General features: G+C 34.9%; 1 protein-coding gene across 8 annotated transcripts in view; it reads right to left on the reverse strand.

The window, feature by feature from the left end:
* Positions 1-23,419, reverse strand: part of PPFIA2 (PTPRF interacting protein alpha 2) — a 506,769-nt gene that overhangs the window by 44,129 nt on the left and 439,221 nt on the right. For 7 of the 8 annotated variants that reach the window (XM_068972181.1, XM_068972176.1, XM_068972175.1 and 4 more), the window contains one exon: positions 18,895-18,988. In XM_068972181.1, the coding sequence (XP_068828282.1) occupies positions 18,895-18,988 (94 nt within the window). Of the gene's footprint in view, positions 1-3,962; positions 3,972-18,894; positions 18,989-23,419 lie in introns of all 8 variants that reach the window. The other variant, XM_068972177.1, reaches the window with a different exon arrangement.

Genomic DNA, 23,419 nt, shown 5'->3' on the forward strand with positions numbered 1-23,419 from the left:
TGCTTGCTATGTCCTAAATACTTCATTCCATTTTTTTATCCTCCATGACTTTGTATATGCCTTTATCTTCTGCCTGGGACATCCTTCTTTGCATCATAATTGTGGCAAACTCACACTTATCTTTCTGACTCAGTTTAAACTTTATCCTTCCTGTTAAGATTCTAAGACCTTTCCCAGGCAGAATTCATTTTCTCTTCTACACAAATATTATAACTTGTATACATTCTAGTTATTGCACTTGCTATGTTTCTCATTTATGATTTAATATTGTATTTAAATGTAATTAAAATGTATTCCAATTGACTACATTGAGTAATTGAATCTATTGTACTTTCTTGTTTATATAAACCACTTCATATTCTGAGATAAAATATCATGGTTTGAAAAATTAAAGTTTCTGTATGCAGATGAATTAGGCTTTGGATATTGGATAATAATTGCTGACATGCATTTACCACTTACTCTGTGATAGTAAGTGACAGTGTGAAGCACTATCCTTGCGTGCTTTATATGTATAAGTCATTGACTCTGCACAGCCATCCAATAAGATACACGCTGATACACATTTGCAGAAGAGGACACTGACGATGAGACCACTTGGAACACAGTCAGTGAGCCAGAGCCAGAATTTGAGCACCAACAACCTGGTTAGAGTCAGCCTCTTACCCCCCACATTATCTTTTAGCTGACTAACCTCTCTGAACTTTTCACAGTCATGAAAGGAGGGTGGGAGTAACCACGTCTTTGCTAAAATGAAAGGCAATGATACTCCACCTTTATTTCTCTGCTCATTGTTCATTCACATTAATTTGACTTCTGGTAATATAGATAGTGTTTACCACCTTCACCAGCACACACTTCAGTCCCCAACACTATAAGACAAAAAAGGAACCTTCTTTTTCTTGCTGTTTCCTATTAAAAACAGGTTCTGAATCTTGGCCAGAGGAAGGAAGTTAGCCCCATTTATATAATCAGGATGGAAAAGCTGAACTTGTAATTTGTTTCAGTTTAATTTTACATTATTGTAATGCGAAGTAATTCTCTGATTGAAAAATTTATCTTTAGAGTTTATTTATTTACTGTGGCACACAGCAAGTACTTACTTATTGGTATAACCAGGAGAAATAAATAACTTGATAAGAACCAAGAATGAAATGTAAGTCAAAATAATTTGACAGTTGAACCTACTTCTTAACAGTATAGTACAGAGAATAAATCTATACATAGTTCTAAAAGCAAACTTACATAACTTTGCACTATTATTAATTATAAAATGTATCCTATTCCTATAAATTTCAACAGTGAAGAGGGTGAATAAAACGTGATCTCTTTGAATTTCAACCAGACAATGGGTTATAATGCCATTATTCAAAAATCTATATCTATTGACCAATTCTGTGAGAATCAAAAGTACAAAAAACTTTCAAATTCTGGGCAGTGAATATGAAGGAAATATAGCATCATGTCAATTTTTTTAAACATATGTAAGTTGAATATATATATATTAATTAACATAATTTTTCTAAACAGAAATATATTACAAATCCCAATCAACTGCTTCAGACATTGATTACCTAAATACACACATTTAGCTACATAAAATTAAGAGTTTCAAATCCAACATTAACAAGGTGGACTTGATTTTGAAAGCGCAGCATGCTGTGATTCTGTATGTGGGTAAGCGCAAGTGTACGTGTAGGTATATCCTATTCTGGCACATTTTCCCATGTAATACATAGGAAAGTCCATTGCACATTTAAGTAGTGCTTTATTTAGATCCTCAGATATATGCTACATTGCTTGGAACTGAAATTATTTGAATACATAAATCCTAAGTTCTTTCATGTTGAAACCTTCTTTTTTTTTTTTTTTTTTCCTGCAAGCTACTGGAAATGGAGGGCACAGCCTCAGGAAAGAAATATATTTGTGAATTTGAGCTGGGATTTACATAATTTCACTCCTCATTTTATTTTGAATTTAATTACTTGCAAAACCATTAACAAGGTATAAACACACACAAGCACGCACAAATGTGACGGAGCAATGCAATTACTCATGCTGTTATTGAAAGCTAGAGGGGCTTGTATTTCTTTCCAGTAAACAATTTCACTTTTGCAACACACTGTGGTCTGTTCTCCCCAGCCCCTTCCTGATTGTTAAATAGGAACTTATTGGAGAGACATTGGTAAGTTTTCAGGTTTATTTGGAGGTCATTTAGACTAGATTGCTTTGGTGCTTCATCTAATTTTGAGTCCTCTTTAAATTAGATTTGAGGTTTATAGTTCTAAGCTTCTGAGATTATTTATTTCTCATACTCTTGTGAGTATTAGGAAGTTGGCAGAAAGTACAGATAATATGTCATTCACTCAAAGGTATGCAGAAAACACATGGAGCTTAAAGTCTTGTCTTGTGTTCCTAATTCAATATTCTTTCTACCTCAAATCTTCCCACGTCTATACAATGTTCATACTGTCTTCCCCTGACATTTAACTTCCCAAGCTTCCTTTTAGTAATTGGACCAAGGAAATGATTTTGAGGTCTTAAAATGTTTAAATTCTAGGAGCATGCGCAAGGCAAGAAATTAAATTTTAGAATTAAGGTAATTATATCAGTTTCTTAAAGTCCACAGATATTGATGTTTATTATTTTTCAATATTTCATTCAAAAAGAAAAGGGAGAATAAAGTTTTATTTCTTGGCATTATTTTCCTCATGAAACTTAAAATCGTTAGAAAACAGAAGGCCACTATTACATGATGACATGTAAATAATTCTTTAAAATCCAGTGTCAGAGTATTGAATATTTTTTAAAAGTAAGGTCTTACAACTTGCATTTGGCCAATGTAGTTGAATAGTACTCCAATCACAGCTTGCCTTGCATTTTCAAGAACACTTCCTAGACCTTTCTTTAATATCATAAATTATCCTAACTTAAGAAAACACTGCATTATTAAATAATTAGTAGTAGTAATTATATCTTAGAGTAGGCAAAATATAACAAATGTAAACCAAACTAATAAACAAAGCACATGACCTTGATTTGGTATATAAAATATTCATATTGCCAATTAGTGACAATTTCCATAGCTTCCTAAAAAATTGTATCTCATTGGAGCCATTTTATTTGCTTCCTCAAAATGTTTTGATTAAAGAGTAAAAACCAATACCTCTCTCCATTTAAAGTGTTTTATAGCTCATCATGCCCATGTGGGCATTTATAGAAATGTAATACTTTATATTATGCATAAACTGAAGCCTACTAGGTTTTAGAAATAAATAACATATTCTAAATTTATTTCAAAAAGCAGGATTTGAAATTTGGAACAGTAACCTCAGTAATACACCTTTCAAAGCTTTAAGAATTAACTCATAGTATAGGAAATGGGAAAGAACACACAAGACCAAAGGGTTCAGAAAAAAACAAGGATTACTTTGGAATCTAAGCGTATAAGTTCTACTGGAGGAGATTCAACATTTAACCCTCTTCATCGAAGGGCAGTTCTAGTAACTGACAAATAAATTTATCTCTTGAATCGCTTGAATCGCTAGTGGAGAGCCACAAAGCACTTTGAAACACACAGGCAGAGTCAGCCATGCAGCACAGTCAAAAATACCCAAGTGACCTGCAGCTATTACTTAAGCTTCACTGAATGTCACACTAACCCCTAGAGAGTGACTTAAGAAGTAGGGAAAATGTCATCTGGATTGTCTTTTGATATGTGTCTAGTAGAACCGAAGAAATTGAAGTGCCTGAAAGGCCACCATGATTCATTTAAATGTGAACATTTCTCTGAACCAATGATTCCTTTTGTGGTAAGAAAATGAATACACTTCACAATTTTCATTTTAGGTCAGAGGCAGTGCAGCTTGTGTTACAACTGAAAGGAGAAATACCAAAGATAAAAGAAAAGGAGGATGGTGCTGAAAATAAACATGTTCAGCAGCCATTGTGATTCAACTTACCCTGATGTGCTTTTCATGAGATGAAGGAGGACAGATGAAAAAGAAAAGCACACAAATGTTAATGGATACATTTCAATCCAAAGAAAGCCATGGAATAAAACAAGAGCATCATTTCAGGTGTGCTGAAGCTCAGATATGAGAAAGACATGGTGTTCTGTTTTTGTTTTTGTTTTTTTTTTTTTTAATTTCACCATGACACACATACTCACTGCATCCAAAAGCATAATCAGGCTGAAGGCAGTTCTAATAGTTGACCAGTAGTCTGTCTCTTGAAAATGAGCCACTCTGAAACATGCATGACCACATTTTCCCAGCCTATAGTAAACCCCGGGAGGAAGTCAGGCAGCTTGTTAAAGAATATTCTTCACCTCGGACCACTCACGTTATTTTACAAATAGAAGCAGTAACCTATTAAGTGGTGCTTGGGATCTCAAACAGATTTATAAGCTTAGAGCTTAAGGAAAATACAGCAGACTTCTGGAAAGGCAGTGACTTGAAGAAAGCACTGGTTTGAGGGTGGGTCTATCTGGATTCTAGTTCACATACATAGTTTGATCAGAATTACTGGTAAGGTTCTGATGTTCAATCTCCCGAACTTAATTTGCGGCAAGAAGAGATTTTCACATCCTAGATCCATCATTTTATTATGACATTACACACGTGGTATAACAATAGTAATAATCATGTGCCAGTGATCTGGTCATGAAAAAGTTCTAGAAAATTCTATTACACTTCTCCCCTTGCCACAGTAATTCCTCCTCCTCTGTTTGAGCTGGCAGCTGGGTGTCTTTAGCAGACACATTTATTTATTTAGACAGATGTTGGTAAACATTTCTCTGAGGGGGAAAATGAACTAGATTAGTTCACCAATGTTACCAGATGTCATCACAAAAACGTTGATTTCATTGTGGGATTTGAAGTAGCCCACTTGTTCCCTGGGGAAAGTAGAGGCACTGGGAAAATATGGAATTTAAATAACCCAAGAAAAAGCCATGAGAATATTATTTTAAATTTTTTATAATAGCATACTAGACCAATTCTTAGAAAAATAAAATCTCACTACATAAAATATAGTCAATGTAACAAAATATGAAGCAGAGATTCCTATCTAAGAAATGAGGCAAGTTAGAGAGCTACCTTTTTAAATTACACAATCATTATAAAGAAAAGCTGGAAGTGCAATGAACACCCTGCACGTGCCTCCTCCACACGCATTCATTCAGAGAAACTGTGTATTCTTTCACTAAATGTGCATTTTGGAGAAATGCATGCTCTTTGACCTTAGCTTCAGAACAGCTGTGACAAGTTTTTAAATTTTTCACATAAAAATATAGTGGTCCATACAAATTGGCATCACAATGTCCTAAGAAATTTAAGGCATCTTTCTTGCATCATATATGCAACAGAAAGAAAATTAAGATCCAAAGAAATGCATTCTAGGTGGTTAGAATGATTTTCCTGTCAACATACCTGTGAACTCTGATGAATTCTGAGAAAAAAGCAATTTCTGAGCTCTCCATGAAAAGTATTTTTCATGAAGTATTTGGGGCCAGTTATTACCATGGACAAAATAATCTTCCTCAGACTACAAGCTACCTAGGCACTGCTCTCCAATAAAGTTGAATAAATCTGCACACAGTGCAATATTAATATTTTCCACATATTTATCATTTTTAAAATAGGAAATCTATACCTATAGAAATACCCTAAATATAAAACATAAGAGAAATTGTGAAAATAAACAGGAAATACAAAATATGACTCAAAAAGTATTGCTTAAAGTTCTAAAATATTTATCAGTGTGTGTAAGTTATCTGACTTCTCATAGTTTTTACTAATTTTCTTCTCCTCCACAGCCAATCAATTTAAGAGCAATCTTGACTATTTCACTTTAGAATTATGTATTTCAGCTCACAACTTTCAAAAAGACATGTTCTGCACAGGACAAAAAGCTGTAATTATAAATGACTCTTAAGAGAGTTTGTGATAATATACTATAAATTCATATCAGAGATAATATATATTTGCAGTGCTTTTGGTCTAGATAAAGACAGTTTTCTTCTTATAAAAATTGATATTCTTTTCTACATGCAATTATTTATAAGAACATATAACTTTTTTTTCTTTCTACTCCAGATTATCAAAATTATAAGAATACCAAAAGAGATTCTGTCAAAAATTAATCTTCTTCATTTAAAGACCACTGTAGTATATAATAGACAAATAACAATTTTTCACTGACCTAGAAAAAATAGGTTTTAAGTTACCCTGTAACCAATAAGAACAAGTTGGTTATTGGCACAATATTTTCCTTGGGAACATCAGCATACATCCAGACACAAACAAGAAGATATTATCAACTAACATATATCTTTTATTTAAAAACAGGATTCTTAAATGTTTAATTGCCTCACTTTAATCTTCTAGATCTTCCACTGAATGAATGGGCCTTCTATTTATAAACTAGCTAACTTTGAACGTAAAATTTCACATTAGAAATATTTATTAAATGAACTTCATATGTGGAATGTAGTTGCCTTTTGCTTCTTAAAGTTCAAGTTGATGACTCAGAAATTTAAAAAATCAATTGTTAACAGTTGAGATTGTTAACAATTGTTAACAATTCAGATTGAGGAGTGGATAGGTAGTGACTGAAGTGAAAAAGTAGAATGAAGAAATGATTTCTTTTAATAGGTGAAACTTGAGAATGTTTAAATGCTGATGACCACAATCCAGAAGAGAGGAGAATTTGAAGAGAATTTGAAGTACAAGTGGGAAAGTGGCACAACCAGACAGACAAAATAAGCAGGGATGGTCTTAAATGAGAAGAAATTAACCTAGTTTTCTGTGTTAAAGCAGGATGGGGGCAAGAGTTAGTGTGAATTCAGCAGCAAATAATTCAGAGGACTGAGGTGGTCTCTTTATCTCTCCCTCTAGAGGAAAATGTGAACACACCTGCAGAAGATACAGGTTTGAGGACAGTGGAGGTCTCTGACACAAGCTGCAGAGAGTAGAAGGAAGACTGGCAACGGAAAAATATTGGGATTACTTGGCAATGTTGAATTCCACATGAAGCTGATTCAAATTCCCTTGCATTAATTTTCTCTTGTAGCACTCAGGTAACCCAAACGTAGCCATGGAGAAAGAAAATTCATTGGTGGCTCTAGTTATGATATGGACATAACCAAATGAAAAAAAAAAATGATGGGTTTGAAATTTTTGAGCATGGTGAAATTACGGTCATAGAATCCAAGCGAAATAGGGAGATAGAAGAGGGCTGAATGCAGTTGATGCACTACAGAGTGACGGAAGTGTTTAAAAAGATGATAGTAGAAGCAGCTGATAAAACAAGCTGAAAGGAGGAGACAGGAAGGAATGATATGCATGAATTGGTAACTTTGGAGTAGGGGTGATCTGGGGGCGACGACAAGATTCAGAATACAACATGGGATGTGTCGGACTCAGAAGAATGCCATGAACCTAAAGGTTAAGTTGCAAACAGCTGATTTATGTGGATATAAGAGCACCCAGGGGTGATGGCAGAAACTGCTTTATATACAATAATGGGATACAGATAAAAATAAATAGCCAAGCACATTTCTAGTGATCCTTATAAATTAAAGAAAGTGATTCAGAAGTGTTAAGTATGGTTTATTATACGGCTTTAGAAATAATTTTTCTTTGAAGTCAATATTGAATCCAAATAGATGAAGTATATAAGACTCTTTAAAAGAGGTTGAAAAATCTTTATTTTTTCAAGAATTTTGTTATTCTTTTGTCCATGATTATATCCCAGTCAAGCCCCAATTAAAAAATTTAAGTATGTAGAATCTAAAATAAGTATATTTAATTTTATGCTGTAGATATACATTATATATATATATATATGTATCAGTCAGTTCAGTCATTCAGTCGTGTCCGACTCTTTGCGACCCCATGGACTGCAGCATGCCAGGCTTCCCTGCCCATCACCAACTGCTGGAACTTACTCAAACTCATGTCCATCTTGTCAGTGATGCCATCCAACAATCTCACCCTCTGTTGTCCCCTTCTCCTCCTGCCTTCAATCTTTCCCAGCATCAGGGTCTTTTCCAAGGAGTCAATTATTTGCATCAGGTGGCCAAAGTATTAGAGCTTCAGCTTCAGCATCAGTCCTTCCAATGAATATTTAGGACTGATTTTCTTTAGGATTGATTAGTTTGATCTCCTTGCAGTCCAAGGGACTCTCGAGTCTTCTCCAGCACCACAGTTCAAAAGCATCAATTCTTCAGCACTCAGCTTTCTTTATAGTCCAACTCTCACACCCATACACGACTACAGAAAAAAACCATAGCCTCGACTAGACGGACCTTTGTTGGTAAAGTAATGTCTCTGCTTTTTAAATATGCTGCCTAGATATATATGTCTGTGTGTATTCAGTCGCTAAGTCATGTTCAACTCTGTGTGACCCCATCGACTGCAGCATGCCAGGCTTCCATGTCCTTCACTATCCCCCGGAGTTTGCTCAAATTCATGTCCATTGAGTCAGTGATGCCATCCAACCATCTCATCCTCTGCCAGCCCCTTCTCCTTTTACCTTCAGTCCTTCCCAGCATCAGTTATATATATATATATATAATATATATACATGGATACATATATATTTTTGAATGAAAAGTCTCTTGTTATCTATTTTTTTTATAAAACCCTGTCAATAGGATATAGATAATCACTGACCTTAAAAATGGGGGTTCAAGGTAGAGAAGCTTGGTTCTGAAAGGCTAACTTTAAATAACTATGGGGAAAAGCACATCTTCAAAGACCTTATAAAAATACCATACAGAGCTAATATAAGTGTCTATATTATGGAAACAAATATAGAGAACATCTTTTAGAATAAGATGTCAGTCAACATTATATTTGAATGTATCTTAATCAGTTTTTTCTTTTAATAAAAGAACTTCATCTTCCTTACTGTTAGACACTGACTTTGAAAGTTTTATTGGGACAAATAATGTTAGATTGATCCAAGCAGACATTTACATTTCTCATATAACTTATTAGTAATCATTACTATGCTTAAATCAAACTTTGGTGATAGTATGTGTGGCTAATTACATCAGAAAAAAATCAACTTTATAAAGTAACTGCACTACTTTGAAATTACCTCCATTTCTCATTATTAAATAAGTGTTTGATTTGAATACATTTGTTGCTCATTTGGAAGGATGGGATGGGGTTCAGATAAGAAACTAATTATTCCCTATGGAAAAAACTATGCTTCTCTTTTCAGAGTATAGAGAGAGAGATTCTCTCTTGACTCCCCATGGAGACTATTTAAAATTAGATAGGGTACTTTAGATCCAGCTGAAAGTTTGGACTACACAGTCTTTAAATTGCAGCCTTATCCTGAGATTCTAAACAATTCAGAGAAAATAGGGCTCCGGAGGTCTGCACCTCTGTATACCACAGTGCTTGGAAAGCTGTGTTTCTTCATGTGTGGTAGCAACAGCATTTCTACCTCAAAGGCTTTGTGAAAACTAGAAGACAAAAATACGTGTAAATGCATAGAACAGTGCCTAGCGTATTGCAACTACTCAATGTGGTTATTAAATACTTATTACATAGAAAGAAGATCATTGTTATCATTACCACAAAAAGGATGAGGGGGAACACAGAACAGGAGAGACACACCCAAGGAGACAGAGTAGTCACAAAAAGACATAACATGTATTAAGACCAGAACATGCGAGATGGGAAGTAGAGACAAAGGGGTAGATAGGAACCAGATAATGTGGGGATTTAGGGAAGCTGTGAAGGCACTTGAGATTTATCCTAGGGATGCTAGGAAATGATTGACGGATTTTAGGCAAGTTTAGAAATAATGATTTAGATAGATTTCTTTAGCTGAAGTGTGCAGAATGAATTCGAAGAAGGCAAGACTAGAAGACACTGTTTTAGGATGATGGCCTGAACAAGAAAAGAAAATCAGCAAGCTTGAGAGATTTTAAAGAGCTATTATCTAGATCACCTTGTGTGGAGGCGCACAGAGGGAAGAGCAAGGACAAGGCAGGATGAGGGCAGAGATGAAGCCCTGGTTTCCGATTCGGTTAGTTTGTGGAAGTCACTGCCCTAGTTCCTGTTCCGTATTCTTAGGTTTTTGTTCTTCTTTTTCCACCCAGATTCTATTTATGGTTCAGTTATTCAGAATGCGTGTCTTGAGTATCTACACTGTGCCAGGCACTGCACTTGTTTAAAAAAGCAGAGGTTCTCTGAGTCCAGCTCTTTGAATTTTGTAGAGAAACACAGAATCCAGGGCAGGGGCAATTTGAAGAGCATGTAATTCAATTTCTCAACTGAAATCTGAATCCCTCATGTAATAATCTAGCCACATTCATACACTTGGCAGGTCTATGTTGGACTTAATCACAAGAAATAGCTCTCTTTCTAGGGGGTCAGTTCTTACTTCTCAGATCTGTGACTGTTAGCAGTCCTCACTTAGACGCAGCTCACATTTATCTGTTAACAGCCTTTCACTTTGGGCCCAAGATCTTCTCAAGCAGCCACAAGAACACATTTATTTGATTACTCTTTTTTTCCTTCGGAGCATCTGGATCTTTGTTATCCGTACCGCACATATTTGTTTGCAACATTCCTTGAAGGTGTTCAGTGTCATCTTGCTATGCTGATCATGTTCTTCTGAATATATGCTTGTTTGAATATATCTGCTTCAAGCATATTTCCCAGAAATTTACGCAATATCCAGCTATGTTCTGGTCAGTACATAGAATTTTGGCCTTATCAACTGAAAATCATTAATATCTTTATCAGGCATTGGCAATTTGTCTTTTTTTGTAGAAACATTTTTCTCAGGAGTTGCAGTTAAATATTACATATCCCCCTAAACATAAGCATTCAGCATATATGAAGTTGGATGCAGATTTATTAACATATAAATGACCCTGTTAAACTTCATCTTCTTAGATTTGCATCTCTCTTCAAAGGTTTCCTTTAAACAAAATTCTTTATCTAAACTTAACTACGTCTTCTAGCTTCATGCCTTCACAAATATCATATTCATATTTAAGTCAAATATTAAAGTGCTGAGTCCACCAACTTCCATTTCACTTAGTCATCATGAATTCACTTGTCCAGCCCCTGTGATTACAATGATTTCACCAGTTATATTTTCAAGTTTTTAGTCTCATTCCAATCTTATGTTCGTTTAGAAAGTAATCAAAACACTTTGCTGAACTCAATATGTATTTCTACAGCCTTTTTCTCATCTACATGTATAGAAAATGTCTGAAAGGTTTAAGGACACAGTTTATTCTTAAGGAATTCCATTTATTCTTGGTGATTGAAAATCCCTTTCTTACTGTTCAAAAATAACCTATTGGATGTTTTATGTTTAGTTTGAAAAGCTAACCAGTCTAAGCAGGGTGTCAATATACAACCTTAACTTGGAGACCATCCTTTAAATAAGAACGTTAAGTGGTTTTAGGCATATGACACTCTTCTCATTCTCCTCAAAGGCCAGAGACTTAGAGAAAGGATCATGGACACTGAAACACTAAAGTGCAATAATTTGTTTTCATGACTGTCTCTCTACAAGCTCTTTGAAGAATAGGACTGTATAATTCAAATATCAGTCGCTTCTCACACAGTTCCTGGAAAAAAAATAGGCACTAAGTAAATGACTGAAAAGTTATCATTTGCATGTTTCATTAATCCAGGATTTACTTCAGTCAAGACAAACAATATGGATCTTTTTATAGAGGGAGGTCATTTTTCTGGTACATGTAACTGTCTTGAGAATTCACTTATTACTATTATTCTTTTGTTGTTGTTGTTATTTTTTGTTATTTATTTATTTATTTTTTACTTTACAATATTGTATTGGTTTTGCCATACATCAACATGAATCTGCCACAGGTGTATTCTTTTCATTTTTCATGGGCAGAAAATACAGAGGCTATACAGGGATTCTGATTCTATTGATACTTTTAATCTATTAACATTGCACCATAGGTTCATAACAATATCCCTATTTCTTAAATGTTTTTTTCCTTCCTCCAAGAGGGCACATTGGTTTTCCTTAGATTCATTTTTTTTCCTAACAAATTTCAATAGATTTTGGCCTTTAGCCTTTGTCTGTTATTATTTTTTAGGGTCAGGGAAGTCTTAGAATTGTTTGCGGCAGGAGCTTGGCAGGACATGCATGATCAGATGGTAAGGCAATGATAGCTCTAACTCAGTGCAGGCAGAGAGGGCAAATTTCTGGAGTTCAAAGCTGGAAACTCAGATATATTTTCCCAGATAAATACTGAGAACACTGGGTTTAGATTCTGAAATATTCTACTTTATTAGATCTTTTTCAGTTGATTACCCAAGAGTGTTCCCTTTAACCATGTCTGTACTAAAGGATGGAAAAGGCAATGGCACCCCACTCCAGTACTCTTGCCTGGAAAATCCCATGGATGGAGGAGCCTGGTGGGCTGTAGTCCATGGGGTCACTACGAGTAGGACACGACTGAGCGACTTCACTTTCACTTTCACTTTCGTGCATTGGAGGAAATGGCACCCCACTCCAGCGTTCTTGCCTGGAGAATCCCATGGACGGGGGAGCCTGGTGGGCTGCCGTCTATGGGGTCGCACAGAGTCGGACACGACTGAAGCGACTTAGCAGCAGCAGCAGCAGCAGCAGCAGCAGCAGCAGCAGCAGTACTAAAGGAACACTTGGCAATAACTAATTGATTCAAGTACAAATATCTCTTCCATATTAGGCCAACTGGATTCTTTCACCCAGGAGCTTAAAAACGTGAAATGGAAAAGATAAGGCACTGACTACACTCTAGAGAAACATTTCATAACCTGTCATGGCTGAAGCTTTAGAGTGGTCCTGGCTCTGCTGTTTCTGCAATTTCTGAGACTTTCTAATATCCTACAAGTGAATTCCTTTTTTTTTTTTTTTTGGCTTTATTCAGCCAAATTTAGTTTCTATAACATTCTTCAAAACATATTTTTGTGGAGGGAAGCAAAGACATTTACCTTCCATGTATATGACCTTACTTAGATGGAAAAATGTATTCAAAGCTTATAACACCTGTCTTACAGATTAGCCTCTGGAATACAACTCTTTTATAAGTTTAACTTGGCACCCAGGTACTTAATGAATATTTATTGAATGAAAGAATGTTGTGGAGATTCTGTGATACCTTTAGCTATGAATATTTTCAGTGACATTTATTTTGCTTAGAGATATGCAAGCTCTGAAACTTCCAAATGCTAAAGATTAAAAATGCCAAGTCTCAAAACACATTAATGTTTATGCACTGAAGGAGACCCTTAGGATTGCAATAGAAATAAATTAACTAAATATATAGAGCTTCACTTTTATGTCTTTGATGTTCTAACATAAAGATTCATTGGTAGTGATTAACTGTGACTCTTATGCTCCAAGGATAAAACTGCTTCTCTGGAGGATGCTGCTGATTGCTAGGTTGGAATGTTAATTTCATTTTAATGATGTTGAAAAATTGATTTCAAATACAGAATCCATATTTACTTCATAGTGGTATCCATTCAGGAAAGCATAACAAATCTAACATATAATAATATATTACCTATACTATAACTAAATATTAAAAATGATAAATTAGTATATTAGTATTTATATAGTATCTTCCAATTTAGTCAAAATACAGATTTCAACATGTATATATGTTTTAATAAAAAATTACAGCATGTTAAAAATGCAAGAAGAAAATATTAGCAGTTAAAAAACATACAAAAATTTAGGATTTCTATTTCTGGAGCTATTCACTGGGTAACTGTAGATTTTAATGTGCTTACTGACTATCAAGAACTGTCATGAGTGTTAGACAAGTGTATTACTACTGAAACAGACAACTGCTCTTTAATCTCATCAGTCTCTGTAAAAATAAGCTTCTGAGAATCGAAGTTAAGCCTAGAAATAAAAATCTTTTAAGTCAATATATGGAAGACAGTCTAATCTAACAAGTCTTTAGACTGAAAGTATAAAGTAGAAAAATGAAACATAGAAATTATTTGAATATAAATGTATTATGAAATTTCTGAATCTCAGGATTAAGTGAGAAATCAAGCTTTCAGGGAAAGAGAAAGGAATGTTATACCAGGAAACAATGACAACCAACTGACATTAGACATAAGTAGAAGCCCAAAGAGTAGTATGTTTAAAGCTTTGAGGGGAAATTATTTTAAACTAATACTTTTACAATTTTCCATTAATTTAGGTATAAAATATATTTACAGATCTCTAAGGATATAAAAAGTTTGTCATAAGCCTTACCAACACATTTATGGAGATGGTGATATGGGAAATTAGCAGCTAAATATATTCCAGGCAGAAAAAAATGGGTAAGAAATCTGAAGAGGTATTAATACATAATAATGGATACTTCTAAAGCTCTTTTTTAGGCAAAGATACTAAGGACAAAATTTCATTTATTTTTTGGTGAGTTCATAGTTATTGATTCTAGAGTAACATATTTATGGAATCATAATGATGCAAATGCTATTTTTAAGAAGAAAATACCATGGATGGAGGTCCAAGGGGTCACAAAGAGTTGGACACCACGGATGGCTTCACGACACTACATATACCTTACACTTGTACATCCTGGAAACTGTGACAAGTGTTTCTTTCTGTGTCAAGTGACTTTAACTTGGTGGTTCAGTTTTAGGAACCTCCTTTTATTTCCATATGCCTAAGCTGTGTTCGCAGAGTCGGACACGACTGAGCGACTGAACTGAACTGAACTGAACTGAACTGAAGCTGTGTTCTAACAGCTGCATCAGTAACAAAGCTGACATTTTGATCTCTTATTGTCTGACTCCTCTGTCCACCAGCAAATAAATTCTAAACTTTGGCAAAGAACAGAGTTTCTATTCACTGGGTACTAAAATATTAATACCAACATCCAGATTCTATGAGAAGTTCGGGGAGTTAGGGAGTCAAAGAATATTTATAAACTGAGGTTTTTGGTGAGCTAGGCCATGTACATTTTGGATCTTGCAGTAGCTTCTTTAATAAGGTGCAGTTATTTTATAGAGTTGTGTGGTTGACTAACTGGCCATCCTGAAAAAGAAGGTTCAGGGTTTAGTCTAAAATATTTGCTGGAGAGTTAAGATAGGGAAATTGGTTCTTGAAGATCAGGATGGAAGGTATAAAAGGGAAGAAGTGAAGTTCTCAGGTCTAGTCTTAGAAATAGCAAAGATATTCAATTGATATTAAATTAGAAAAGATGCTTGCCATCCAATGAAATCAAACAAAGATGATGGAAAAGATAATAGAGACACATTAAGAGAACTCTGGAGAATCACAATTTTAATATGGAGACATATTGAAAATAATAAATGATTCAACTCTTTAAAATTTGGAGAACTATACCACAAGGCTCCAGAAACACTGGCTCAATTTTAAAGAGGAAGACTAGAAAAATTAATGTGAAGTACCTTGAGTATTAATTGGAAGGACTGATGCCGAAGCTGAAGTTTCAATACTTTGGCCCCTGATGTGAAGAGCTGACTCATAGGAAAAGACCCTGATGCTGGGAAAGATTGAGGGCAGGAAGATAAGCGGGCAACAGAGGATGAGATGGTTGGATGGCATCATGGATTCAACAGACATGAGTTTGAGCAAACTCTTGGAGATAGTGAAGATAGGGAAGCCTGGCGTGCTGCAGTCCATGGGGTTGCAAAGAGTCAGACACATCTTAGCTACTAAACAACAACAGCTCAAAGAATTTCAAGATGAGTTTCAGTTGGACATAATTATCATTAGGTATTAACTGTATTCCATATAAACCTGCTGAAGAAATTTATGGAATTGAAGCTTTTAAGGAAAGTATAACAAAGATAAGATGTAATAAAAATGAACTAGGCAGGACAATAGGGTGACTTTAGACCTTCAGGTTAGATGCTGTTCTGAGGGAAGAATAGCACCTGTGTGATAATATACAACTCAGGAAGATCATACTCAACCTAAGAATTTTTAAAACAGTGGATGCTTTAGCAGATACGGTATTCTTGATTTCCTATTTCTCATCATAGGACAGTAGCTAGAATTAGAAGAAAAACAAATGTCTGCACCAGGAAGCAAAGCAAAAGCAGAACAAAGTAGGAACACGGACCTAGTAAGATGTTTTCATCTATCTGTCTTTAGTTGCTGAATGGTAAGTGTACCTCAAATTAGACCTTTTTCTGGGACTGCCAACGTTGTAAATTTCTGAACTTTGCAAACATTCGGAATATCTTGAATGCTGCTCTCTGATTTCTCTCCCATATGGTTTTTTCAAAATGTGTCATAAGTAATTTATTTAAAGATTTCAACCAATTAAATCTAAATTCACAGATTGTCAATCAGAGATACCTGATATCTTAGTAGAGTTAAAAATGAGATTTTCCAGCTGTGCTATTTCCACAGGGAGACTAATGAAATGAATCTCTGATATGAACTTTGGGACAGTGATCACAAGTGTAAGTACTGTGTCCTGGACACATCATTTGGCTTGGTCATTGGATGGAATGTAGAAGAGCAACTGCTGGGAAGCCATAGTCATTGCAACCATGTATGTGCAGACTATAGTGTTTACAGATTTGAAATTGTTTTCTCCATTTGTGTGTGTGCATTTTTTAAAAATGTACTTGAATTCTTTTTCATCTTGAAAGTAGATATATGGAATTTGAACACAGAAAAGAGTATGATTCGTTGAAGCACATTTAAAGAGGATATAGTGTCTTAAAAAATAAAGAGGATATAGTGTCTTTTAAACAAAGAACATGAGAATTGTTTAAATAAAAATTTTAAATGCTTCAGAAAATTTGAGAACATGACCAATGTTTAATCATGTAATAAGAAATTTGATAGAAGTAAAGTTTGAAACTATATCATTTACAAATAATTTAACTTGCTTATCTTGTAAAACCCATTCCATGAGGACACGTGACTTTTTGGTAACCCAGAAGCCCAGGCATGGTGCCACAGAAGGCATGGATGAGTGTTAGCACTTCCTTATATGTCTTACAAATATAGGTTGAATATCTATACTTATTGGTCTTTTGCTATGAGATGGTCAATAATAAGAGAGATGCTTCGGTCTTTTCACTAATTAGCAACAACACTTTGCCTTGTTGTATCCATTTTAACTCAAATAATATTATTCTATAGGAAATAGTTGTGCTAAGGAATGTTAGCCTTTGTTGTATTATGGTTTATTCTTAATATTTTTCTTGATGTTCAAGACAAGGACTCCATGTTCTACATTTTAAAATTATATTTTGCCAAAATGTATTTCAAAATAAAGTAATGAAATCAAGCACAGAAAGATCTTTAAACCAAGTCCAGAACTTAAAATCATTTTCTTACTGTGAGAATACTTAGGGTTTAAGGAATAATTCTATAAGATTAATATCAAATCAATCTAACAGTGTATAAAGTTAACAATTCCTAAACCTTAATTCTAAATTTATGATTTTGTTAAGTCATGGTATAATGGGAATTTTTAACTTCAGTAGCTGTTAAAATTGACATTTAACTTGGTCTCATAAACAACAAATGAATTATGTGAGGCATTGCCTCCATACTGCCTTATATGTAAGATGAAAACTGGCCAGATTGCCATTATTTTTAAATATTTCATTGTGGGAAAAATGAGAATTAACTTTTAAGGGAAATAAACTAAGTGCATTAGCCAGGCTAGGGTTTGATTATTATTACAACTTTAGACTTAAAGCAATTTCAAATAAATACATTGAAAATCCTTTAGACTTCAAACAAATTTAATCTTTATATATATACTTTGAGTGACCAGTAATTAAAAAGGTAATATTTATTAGTGTAGAATGTGATTGAGCATTTAATTGTATTCAAGAAAGAATGCTCCCAAGGTCACTTCTTTTTTCTGTATAGCATTTCTACTAAATTTGGATATATAATTAATTTTAGTAAGTAGAAAGTTAATGCAACGGTTATACTAGTAGATTCTTCTACAACTTTTAAATACATATTTTTTTTCATTATTAGCACACATCTGCAAAGCAAGTGAGAAGGGAAAATATGAGATAAATTAATTAGCATAGTATAGCCACTTGCATGTCAATAATAATGATGACTAGAGCAATGAACATACTTTCATAGGAAAGAAGGTAAATATGAAAACTACAAGCCTAACATAATAAATATTTGAGAGGGAAGAAGAGGAATAACCAACCAATAGATCCTGGAATAAAGAGAAATTCTTTGGATTTTAAAGAACATGGTCTAAAGGTGCTATGTCTTCACTGAAAATGTTACTATGCATTTAAAAAATACGTTATATATAGACCCACTTGTGTCTAACAGCTGCTGAGACTCCAAAATTGCCAATTTTGCAAGTTCATTTAAATGTTCCATATTATATGTGAATGAAAAAATATACTATCAGTTTCCTGACAGATGCAAAACAATCTGCTGTGATTCTAAAATAAGTTTACATTCAATCAGTCAGAGAAACGGTCTCCTTTTAAATACTCCATTTTAGGAGGAGGTTCTTTAATTGTCATGAGAGTTGGATGGTATAATCTCCATTTTATCATACCAGTTCAGTACTGAATTCAACTTCAAATGGAATATTACATTATTTATAAGGCTACATTTAAATATTTTAAATATATTTGAGTTTTGAAATAAAAGCTTTGATCTCTTTAAAAACAACTGTTTATTTATACTAGGGGCCAAAATCTTTTAATAGTTAGATGTTTATAACCCTAACACTGGAGCACCAAATAGTTCCAGGGAATACCAGGATAACACTGGCCTCGGTCTATTGTTTTCTTTCCAATTACTCTGTTTTTAATTCCCCACAAACAATGATACAAAGTAAGTAAAAGTTAGAAAGAGAAGGGAAAAAAAAAAAATCTCCAAACCTACTTTTTCTTCAGCCTTCTATCCTTCTCAGCTTGAGTTCCCAGTTTGCCTAACCCCAGGGACTCCTGAGCTGCAGCTTCAGTCTCCATAAAGCCTCCTGTGAAGAAGTAACCATTCACATTAGGTTGAATACATTGAGTCAGTTCTGAAATTACATTTTTTAAAGTTTATTTGAGCAACTGTTTAGTATCACATTTTTTTTTTTTCTTTTTTGGCTGGTCTTTGTATTTCCAACTCAATATGCATTCAATGGCATGGGTATACACATAAACACACACCGAGAGAATGGGGGAAAAAATGTAGGCCATTCAATCACACCTAGTAGCAACTAATACATGTGGCCTATACACTGAAAAACACTTAAGTATATAGTCTGCAAGCTTTGAGGTTTGTTTTTCTACTTTTCTTAGGAAAAATGAAAAAAACTGTGTTGTGTGTGAGGTTTTTCTCACTGTTAGAAATATTTGAAATTTTTCATGTATGATGGAATAAATGATAGCCCAATGCACAGATACACAAGTGTATGTCTTCTCTTCCCAATTGAGAGAATGGAGAGATAATTGCTGAGTTAAATTTTTTTGTCTTTTGCTCTAGAACACTCCTCTGCTCACCTGGCTGACTCCTATATCCTTCAGTACAAACCTGACTTTCAGAGCTTACTATGTTCTGTAAGGCTTTGCGTTGTTTTGTAATATTAATCTGTAATCTGTAATTTAATCTATAAGTTGTAATTTTAACCTGAAAAAAATTCTAAATCTTTCTTCAAAAAACCCTGGTAAGAATTGTTTTTACCAAGCAGTTTATAAACTATTTGATGTAATATCAGTTTCATTTGGCTTTGGGATATATTTGATATATTTACATAACCTTGGAATAAGAGGAGAATGTAAGTGTGCTGGGCGTTGAACAATTTTACAGAGCAATTATTTAGCATCTCCTAACATATCACTGGTCATAAATTATCAGTTGTAAGTGAAAAATGAAAACTTAAACCTAGGCTCTGTTTTCTCTCTGCTATTTACTGTGTGGAAAACATTAAGTCAAGGTCAATGAAAAATGCTCATTATTTTTAAGTAGGTTAAGGTATACATATGCTTTTAATTAAAAGAGATTTAAATCCCATTTAAGCTAAAGATTAGGTAGAGAGATTTAAGCTAATACTCTTACAAACACTACACAAAAACATTCACCAATATATCAGTAGATATGTACTATTAAAGATAATTTTGTTGTAATTGTTTTTCATAATTTATTTTAGAAAATAAATTAATTACTCAATACTATTAGTTCGGGAACACTGTCATAAATAAGTTAATCTCATAGCCCAGTTATTCTGTTACTGAACTGAATAATTACAAGAAAGTCATCTTCAACTGAAAACGTATTGATTGCTATCTAGATCTTACTCAGGGATTCAGAGTTTGAGGAATGAAATTTACTTTATTCAATTATGCACATAAGCAATTAACACTTAAAGAACTTTATATTGTGAATGATTTTCATTATTTTCATCTCACAAGGAGAAAGCAGTTAAGTTATCTTGAAAGAACAAAAGACGTGAAGCAACACTAATTGTAGGAAAGCATTGCTTACACCTTATTAGAAGCAGTTGCTCTTCACCTCTCTCCTTTTATTCAACGCTGATCTGTCAGAGGCAGTATTTCCATATATTTCAATTTAAAAATTCTTTTTGGTGTACAATATTTTGAGAGGCATTTGCAGATGTAAGTAACAACACAGTCCCTGGTTCCCTTAAACGAGGAACCATGTAGTTTCCCCTCCAGGATCTCCTGGGACTCTTGAATACAATCTCATAAAGGAACTTCCATTTACTCATTATTGTTTCATTTCTTTCTTTTCATTCATTATTTTCATCATTAGGGAAGTCATCTACTAGTTGACTAAAGTACTCTTAGGGAATATTTTTAAATATGGAAATTGCCACTATACAGAATGAGTGAATATTTTCATTTTATTTTTCTCATTGGTGTCCTTGCCCTACTGTACGCCCATAAGTTACTATTTACCATATGCAATTAACAGTAAAATTGCTCTCTGGAAATAGAAATGGAAATGAATAGTGATTCACTTATAAGTCACAAAATTCTTCATCAGTCCAGATGGGGATACAGAGGTTGATGAGTAGACCTATTTCATAAACAATGAGATATTCTCAACCACTACTTGGCTGGATAAATCAGGCTTTTTATTCTTCTGAGGAAAGAACACATAAATTATGATTTTAATTTTTTACATTTTAATTAGAGAAAAGAACATTTTAAAAAGTTTAGTGCTCTGGAAGAGAAACAAAGAGAGCTCTAGAGGAATTCTGTGAGTCCAAACTAGATCCAGAAAGAAATAGTAGACTTTTCTTTCCACAAATACAGTTCTGAAAGTAAAAGGCATGAGGGGCTTGGAGATACTCTGATACCCTTTAAAGAAATCTGATAAAGAATCGTTGCTACGTCGTGTTTGAAAATGCCAATAGAAAATGACACATAAGTCACAGCAGGCGAAATTAGTTTCAAGTGGCATGGGCTGTACCCTTAAGCAGGAACAAAAGTCTAATTATGTGCACTTTTAAGTCCAAATAAAACATTTATAGATGAGAAAAAACATTCTTCCATAGCACTGATCCAGGAGCCGCATAAATCTCAGGTTCATCTCTCCAACCATCTGACCAGCTAACCGTAGGGTAACCTTAGGTTTTCTAATGAACTTGTTTACTCTATGAGTGATTATATAAATCTGGTGAGAGTCTCTTTCAATTTTTCCTGGGCATCAGTGGGCTCCCATGGCTGCATGGACTTTAGGAATATCTATTCATCTAGATCCGTGTTTTATTCATTTATCACATACAGCTATTGAATACCTGAAATATGAGTATAAATCACACACAAGATTTTGAAAACACAGTGCAAAAAAAAGAAAATATATACCTACTTAATAATTTTATACTGATGTCTAGTCAAGGGTATGGTTTTTCCAGTAGTCATGTATGGATGTGAGAGTTGGATTATAAAGACAGCTGAGCACCGAAGAATAGATGCTTTTGAACTGTGGTGTTGGAGAAGACTCTTGAGAGTCCCTTGGACTGCAAGGAGATTCAACCAGTCCATCTTAAAGGAGATCAGTCCTGGGTGTTCATTGGAAGGACTGATGTTGAAGCTGAAACTTCAATACTTTGGCCACCTGATGTGAAGGGCTGACTCATTTGAAAGACCCTGGTGCTGGGAAAGATCGAAGGCAGGAGGAGAAGGGGACAACAGAGCATGAGATGGTTGGATGGCATCACCGACTCAATGGACATGGGTTTGGGTAGACTCCGGCAGTTGGTGATGGACAGGGAGTCCTGGCATGCTTGGTTCATAGGATTGCAAATAGTCAGACACGACTGAATGACTGAACTGAACTGAACATGTTGAAATGATAATTTTTCTATATTGGTTTAAATAAAAACATTGTTAAACTTAATCTCACCTGTCTCTTTTTACTAACCCTCAATATGGGTACTAGAAAATTGAAAATTACCTATGTGACTCATTTTTTTGGCTTGCATTATATCTCCATTGTGTTGGTACTATAGAGGAGACAATACTAATTTTCAGAGGGAGTGTAAATATTTGCCTATGTTGGTGGGGGAAAGGGAGCAAATTTTTATACGTCACAATGATTGCAAAGTGAACAGATATATATTAAATAGGAGTCAAGAATTCTAAACACCCTTCAGTAAGTAGAAAATGTTTTAGTTTACCCATTTTGAAATTGCAAGAGTGTGCCCAGTGAGAAACACTCATTCTGCAGGAGACCTCTTAGTAATATGGAGTGTGTACATACTAAGTCACTTCAGTTGTGTCTGACTCTCTGTAATGCTATGGACTGTAGTCGGCCAGGATCCTCTGCCCATGAGTTTCTCCAGGAAAGAATACTGGAGTGGGTTGCCATACCCTCCTCCAGGGGGATCTTCCTGGCCCAGGGATCAAATTCACACCTCTTACGTCTCCTACATGGCAGGTGGGTCCTCCACCACTAGCGTCACCAGGGATTGACGGTCGATCAGTTGTTCCGACTCTGTGACCCCTCTGTACAGTCTATGGAAATCTCCAGGGCAGAACACTGGAGTGGGCAACCTTTCCCTTCTCCAGAGGATCTTCCCAACCTAGGGACTAAACCCAGGTCTCCTGCATTGCAGGCAGATTCTTTACCAGCTGAGCCACCAGGGAAGCCCAGTGCCACCTGGGAAGCGCCTAGTGATACGGCGAGAGCATCATTAACTACACCCCATCTCATGGCATAAGGTGTTTAGGCATAGAAGGCTTGAGTCCCATGATACAGTGGATACTCGGGTAATATATTGCTTATCACCTTGTCAGTGGCCCCCTAGAGCTGGCACATGGAAAAGCCCAAGGCGCAATCCATACCCTCTATGAAGTTCTCCGGGCCATCAGGCACGCCGCAGACTCTTTTGTGAGGTTTTCAAGGACTTTGAAGTGTTTGAGATAGAATCGCTTTTAGGGTGTGAGGGGCC

Source organism: Capricornis sumatraensis, chromosome 4 (assembly GCF_032405125.1).
Source record: "Capricornis sumatraensis isolate serow.1 chromosome 4, serow.2, whole genome shotgun sequence".
NCBI classification, from domain to species: Eukaryota; Metazoa; Chordata; class Mammalia; order Artiodactyla; family Bovidae; genus Capricornis; species Capricornis sumatraensis.